Source organism: Lactuca saligna, chromosome 2, assembly GCF_052625555.1.
Source record: "Lactuca saligna cultivar CGN05327 chromosome 2, ASM5262555v1, whole genome shotgun sequence".
Taxonomy (NCBI): domain Eukaryota; kingdom Viridiplantae; phylum Streptophyta; class Magnoliopsida; order Asterales; family Asteraceae; genus Lactuca; species Lactuca saligna.
Genome location: NC_136418.1, coordinates 10,634,437 through 10,641,512, shown reverse-complemented (window position 1 = coordinate 10,641,512; position 7,076 = coordinate 10,634,437). Strand labels below are relative to the sequence as shown.

General features: G+C 29.9%; 1 protein-coding gene across 2 annotated transcripts; it reads right to left on the bottom strand.

Annotated features, from left to right (window-relative positions):
• Window positions 1-3,421: 3,421 nt before the first annotated feature.
• LOC145030683 (cinnamoyl-CoA reductase 1-like) lies at window positions 3,422-6,821 on the bottom strand. 2 transcript variants are annotated; one of them, XM_078979078.1, is made up of 6 exons: window positions 6,671-6,821; window positions 6,260-6,432; window positions 5,138-5,323; window positions 4,886-5,048; window positions 4,074-4,275; window positions 3,422-3,773 (listed from the first exon to the last, which is right to left on the bottom strand). In XM_078979078.1, the coding sequence occupies exons 1-6, from the start codon at window positions 6,774-6,776 to the stop codon at window positions 3,608-3,610; spliced, it is 996 nt and encodes a 331-aa protein (XP_078835204.1). In that variant the 5' UTR covers window positions 6,777-6,821; the 3' UTR covers window positions 3,422-3,607. The 2 variants fall into 2 exon arrangements, with proteins under 2 accessions (XP_078835204.1, XP_078835205.1); XM_078979079.1 differs by having other exon boundaries at window positions 6,684-6,821.
• Window positions 6,822-7,076: the final 255 nt, after the last annotated feature.

The following is a 7,076-nucleotide window of genomic DNA, read 5'->3' as shown; positions in this document are numbered from 1 at the left end:
CTCCAACCCAAATTAATTCCCCAGATTTGACTTTTCAAGTTTTTATTTTTCAATTTTGACCTTAAATACTTTTCTTTTTTGATAGATAACATTTGATGAAAAATTTATGAATGGATTGTATTTTCATTGTTATAAGTTTCATCAAGTAATATATAATACAAATAAAAATATTTAAGGTTAAAGTTGAAGAAAGAAAACTTCAACTTTACCTTAAATAATTTTCTTTTTCTTAAATAATACTTGATGCAAAATTTATGAATGGATTGTATTTTAAATGTTTTTTCATTTTTATAAATTTCATCAAGTAATATATAACACACATAAAAATATTTATGGTCAAAGTTGAAGAAAAAAGACTTCAAAAGTCAAAAGTGGACAATTAATATGGGACGGAAGGAGTATCATTTACAAACATTGGTGCACAGAGAAATGGAGAAAGCAGTCATATGTTGCTCAGAAGAACCAGAACACCCCTGTTTCCAATAGGGGGACATGGAGGCATACAGGTTGTAGCATAGGATATGCCAAGCACAATCATAACTTGGTTAGTATCATAATTATCAATTTTATTATTTTATATTGTTTTAACACTAATTACATCAATTATACTTTGTCTTTTATGTAGAGAGTACAGCTAGGTAAAGAACCCGTATTTTATGATCTCTATGTGAAGACACATGGCACCAACGAGTCCAAAACAATTTATTTCGAGGGAGACCTTGAAGATATAGAACATTGCTCATAAACTACCAAAGATGCAAAAGTAACTTATCTTTATTATTTTTTTATATTTTCTGTCTTAGTTTTATGTATATGACAGTGGTTTTGTTTTGATAAATTGTAGGATGCATATATACAGGGAATAGTGAGAAAATATGGAGAATATCTGTAAAATCATAAGGACGATGCAAAAGTATGGATTGAAAGCTAGCTTTAGAGAAACTATAGATAGAAGATGGGCCATATCTATGGTATAGGAACATTGGATGTCATTTATCTGGTTTCTGGAACACCATCTACCTAATCTACACGATCCAGATAATTCACCTAATCGGACAACAACACACAAGAAGACGTGTGTTGTTAGTATGTTGTTACTATGGATAAAATTGCTTTAAAAAAAGTTCATTGTTATTACAGTTTAAAAGTTGGTTAGTTTATTGTGATCAAGGTTGTAGAACTCGTTAATCGGTACCTGTTCGGCCGACTACCGAGTAGCGAGTACTCGGATTTGGAAATTTGTGTAGAAATTTTTTAGGAAAATTATATATGTGAAAATCATAAGATAAAATTATAAGTTGATTGAAATATATAACAAAATTCGATACATGTGAATACACAAAAAATAAAAAACACATAATGGTCTCATTTCGTGAATAATTACTAAAAATTTAAGATATATATGTTGCAATAACCACATGTGTGTGTGTTAAATAATAAATTATTAAGTATATTATACATATTAATCACCAAGTTGATCGAATTTCACAACACTACTTAATTCGTAAGGGGCTGATCGGGGAATACTCGGGATTAGGTAACTCGCCTCGGCAAGAGGGGGAGTAGCGAGTACTCAGAGGAGTAATGGGCCAACTCAACGAGTTTTACAACACTAATTGTGATTATGGATTAAATTGATAATAAACAAAAGTACATTGCTATTGTGGTTTAGAAGTTAAATAGTGTTTTGTTCTTATTGATAAAATTAATTAAAAACACAAGTACATTGCTATGATGGTTTTAAAATTAGGTAGTTTGTTTTGATTTTGGATTAAATTAATAATAAACAAAAGTACATTCTTATTATGGTTGATAAGTTAAGTAGTTTTTTTCTTACGGATAAAACTGATTAAAATGAAACATACATTTCTATTATAGTTTAAACGTTAGGTAGTCTGTTTTGATTTTGGATTAATTGATAATAAACAAAACTGCATTGCTATTATGGTTTATGAGTTAAGTAATATTTTATTTTTATGGATAGAATTGATTAAAATCAAAATTACATTGCTATTATCGTTTAAAAGTTAGGTAGTTTGTTGCCATTATGGATTAAATTGATAATAAACAAAAATACATTTCTATTATGGTGTAGAAGTTAAGTAGTATTTTGTTATTATGGATAAAATTGATTAAAAACAAAAGTGCATTGCTACTATTGTGTAAAAGTTTAGTATGTTGTTATTATGAATAAAATTGATTAGAAAGAAAAGTAAATTGCTATTATTGTTTAAAAGTTAGGTAGTTTGTTGTGATTATAGATTAAATTGATAATAAACAAAAGTACATTGCTATTATGGTTTAAAAGTTAAGTAGTATGTTGTTATTATAGATTAAATTGACAATTAACAAAAATACAATGCTATTATAGTTTAAAAGTTAAGTATATTGCTATAATTATAAACTATAATACATTGTTATAATAAACTCAAGTAGATTGCTATTATGGTTTAAGTATTGAATTTTGTCACCATTTTTTAGGTTAATAGGTTGCATGAAGAAGTTTCTACCATTCAAGAAATGCAAGAACAAGTAGTATAATAAATGGAACTAATGGCGATGATGATGAATGTGACACCACTCAAGGACGTGATCTTCCTCGTAGTCCACTCAATGATGATGTATAAGTATTATAGAACAAATGATATTGTTTGTTAATTTTTAGTTGGTATGAATGTTGTGTCAATGGAACAATGAAATGTGTTAAATTTTGTATTTCGAGCATGTTTTTTGTATTTTGAAACTTTAATTGTAATGTTGTTAGGTTTGTGTTTAAATATGTTGCATATTTGACAACAACAAAAAAATGGCAATATTTGATATTTTATAATAATTATTTAAAATAATATGCCGTATACCTACAAAATAGTGACAGAAAAATCATTGGTAAATATGGCCATCAGTAATCAAGTCAATGTTAGTCAATGCAATTCCGTCGGTCATCCGTAAGAGATTCATTGCAATTTCGTAGCTACACTAATTAGTAGATATTATGTAGGTATTCCGTCGGTAAATTACCTATGAAAAATGTCATCGATATTCCATAGATAATCGGTGGCAAATCCATAGGTACCGCTTTATACCTATGGATTGTGCAACAACTATTTTTTGATCTTCTAATAGTGTTCATATACAAAAGGAATATCCATAATAATCAAAAAATTACACGTAATATTATAAATATCGGAAATAGCATTTCACCTAAATTTCATAACTTTATGCTCTTTAAAATGAATAGTCTGCCTAACTCTCTTTACCTAAACTACGAAAAATATGGATTGCTATCCAATAACAAAGCAAATTAGTTGCGGAACGTGGCTAGAAACCAAACATACGTTGGTGACATTAATAACGTGCTTGGCCACGTCTTCCGCATGGATGCAAGTACAAGAAGTGAAGTCTGAAGATGAAAAAAATGTACAGGAGAGAAAAGATAAATATATTCTTGTTTTCATGTTATTTGTTACACTACATTGTCTCATAGCTATTCTTGAAGGATGAGAATTGAAAAAAAAAAAAAAAAAAAAAAAAAAAAAAAAAAAAAAAAAAAAAAAACAACAACAACAACATAACTTTATCTTCACAAAGAGAAACCGATGCAAATAACTCAGAACTTAATTGTAGCTGGAAATGGCTTCCCTTTCTCCAGGAAACCAAGTTCTTCATAATTGTTTACAGTGTCAACTATGGTCTCTTCCAATGGTCTATAACTCCATCCCAAATTAATCAACTTTTTCGAACTGAGCAGCGCACGATCACTTTTCTCTGTAAAACTGTCAATAAAAAGATCAAATTTAAATACATCAATATAGTTGATAAACATATCCCACACCATCCTGCCCCAAAGACATCATTGTGGTCTGTTAGTTAGATGAAAGAACAGTCGAGTGCTCTCAAAGAGTCCAATTTACATTGGAATTGATAATTCGATAGTCGCACACTGGCTGCTGAGACTTGAAACCTCATTTGTTTCTGTATACGCATTGTTAAAACCCTAAACCATAAACTAGCATGGAGAGCCAATGGTTCATAACATAAATCTTAGAAATTATTAGGTGGATTGTGGAGCTTACATTTTAGGATAAGTATGGCCAGGAAACATGCTCTCCATCTTTGCAACAAAATCTCTTGCCCTCAGTGAGTATGGAGAACATATGTATCTGCCATTGGACTTAGGATTCTCGTACAATAGTAAAATTGCCTCTGACAAATCACGAACATCTACATATGGACGTTCTGCATCCTGTATTGTGTCCCCTCCGATTCTACCTTCCTCTTGAACCAGATGGAAAATTACAAGCGTACATTATTCTTCCAATAAAAAAGTGTATGAAATGGTTTTTGAATTTTTTCTGTCAAAGTTAAAGTTCTTGTCACTTATATATGAGGGTCAAAGTTATGGTCCTTGACATGGAATATAAGTCTGTTATACTAACTATTTTTTAGATATAAATTTTGAAAACAATTTATTTGATAGAGTTTCATCACAATTTTCTGCCAACAAAAGTGTGACAAATAGTGATTTTTTTTTTTTCATATTCCATCCCTTTGGATTCCATTTTTTTTAACTGATTCTCATTTCTTCCAAAAACATATTACGAAACAAATCGTCCCTCAAATTCCTTTTAACTAAAGAATTCGCAATTCAATATTACTGTATCCCATCAGATCTGTGTACATTTTTCAACACATAATATTAAATCGCCACAAAATTTGGGTTCATTTGCTACAAATAATGCCAATCTCTACAAAATTTGGTTAGATTTTGAATTTGATGTTTGGAAGTTATTCCAACATTTTGGGTACTTAATAAATCTAGCTTTATAAAAGAATTATTGCAACAAGCTTGACGATCAAAAAAGACGAATAGCAAGTAATGACTGACCTTTCATGTAGCTCAAAAGAAATAAGCTAGTGGCATTTATGATCGACTGCAACATTGGCCCAATGACAAAGGCTGGACAAATTGTTACAACACTCAGATCATCTCGTTTTCCATATTCCAAAGCTTCAACCTCTGCTACTGTCTTCGATATAGCATACCATTGCTGAAAAATAAAACCACAACACAAATTACTTTCTTAAAAGTTAATTCCATATAACTTAAAAGAAAAATGAAGTTTAGGGTATAAGATACTTCAATCGACTTGGCATATTCTATATCTGTCCAACAGCTTTCATCCATTTCCAGGTCTGAAGGCCAGTTGGGATTCACCAAAATAGCAGATCCAGACGAGACCACAACAACCTTTTCCACTTTAGCGTTCAAACATGCATTTAATACGTTTTTTGTTCCTAATATCGCAGGATCAAGTAGTTCCACCTGCCAAATTTTGGTTGGTTTGTCAAAGCTGGAAAAATTAGTTTGAACACCAATCATCATGACGGATTCAGTGAATTTTGGTGCATTTGAATTCAGTTCCATTCCATTTTTGAGGGTTGGGTGCAAATGATTAGAGAATTGAATCTTTCACTATGGATTTCAGAATTACATCCCCATATATATGGAATTCTATTGGAAGTTGTACACTTTTGTTAAAACTACTCAAATACCCCTTTAGTTTTTATAAAGTGTAATAAAAATCTTTATAAAATAAATCTATCTGCAAATAGTTTTAAAAATGTTTAGAAAAATCAAACAATTTAATTTCCAACATGACGTGTATAATTTAATATATTTTACCTAAAAAAGTTTTAAATATATATATATATATATATATATATATATATATATATATATATATATATTCTGTTAGCAAGAAATTAATAGAAGGGTAATTTAAATATACTTGCAAGTATCTATAATTTACTTTTGGTATCTATTTATAATGCAGAAAATAATTTGCAAAAAAATCAATAAACAATTTACCTTCAAAATCTTTTAAAATCTAATTAACAAAACAAATTTAAAGATATAAAGAAATGATTTTAAAATTCCTTAATGTTAAAATTCTTTCAGATTCTCATTGCAAATTAACCAAACACCTCCTTTAGCCGCATTTGTTATAATCTTATAATGCAGGAACTACAAAACCTTTTAATTCTATTTCAAATGATGATCAGAATTAAGAAGGAATTCACAACAAGATAAATACAAGGCCCTCATGCTCATTCTCACATTCTAGATATCATCGATCAAATCATAAGCGCTAGTATATATGAGATTGGTTAGCTTCAGAAGTCAAAAAGAATTTTAACTCCAAATTTAAAAGATTTATCAAGCCGATTGTGTGCCATATATATAAAAAGAAGTGGTTACCTGAGGATTAGATACACGTCCACCAGGCACAGGGGAAGCAACATGAAGAACCCCAATGCAACCAGCAAAGGCAGCACAAAGATTTTCATATTCTAGCACGTCTGCCTTAAACAGCTTCAACCTCTCTTCAGCATTTTCCAACTTCCTCAGATGACCATTCTTTTTCTCATCACCTTCAGATATAGAGAGAGAAACTAGGATATCATATTGTAAGAGGTGGGTGATTAGGTAGTTTATTAGACCAAGAATATGTATAAATAATAGGTCAACGCCTTACTAGAGCAAAATCGTGAAGAAAAACCATATCAAACTTCAATAGAGTGAAGCCTATTAGAGCAAGATTATAGTATATAAATAAGAATTAAGTTGAAAATAGAGAGATTATGAAATGAAACCAAAGAAAGAACATACATGGGTCTCTTACAGTTCCATGAACCATGTAACCTTTGGAAAGCAAAAGCTTCACAACCCATGAAGCAATATAACCTCCTGCTCCTGTTACACACACCCTCTTCATCTTCTCTGTTTTCTTCCTTTTAAACTTTCAACTAATACGATTAAAGCTTAGTTTCTTAAAACAAATATATATATATATATATATATATATATATATATATATATATATATATATATATATGAACGGTATTTTGTCTTATAATGTGTGACTACCAAAGGTGGGACATAGATTTAAATTTAAATTCGGGGTGGATGGAATATTTGCACATGCCTACATAAAATAAAAAAATTTATAATAAACAAAATGAGCCAAAAAATTTCAAAGAAAAACGAGTTGACGTGACGAAAGCACTCTCTAAAA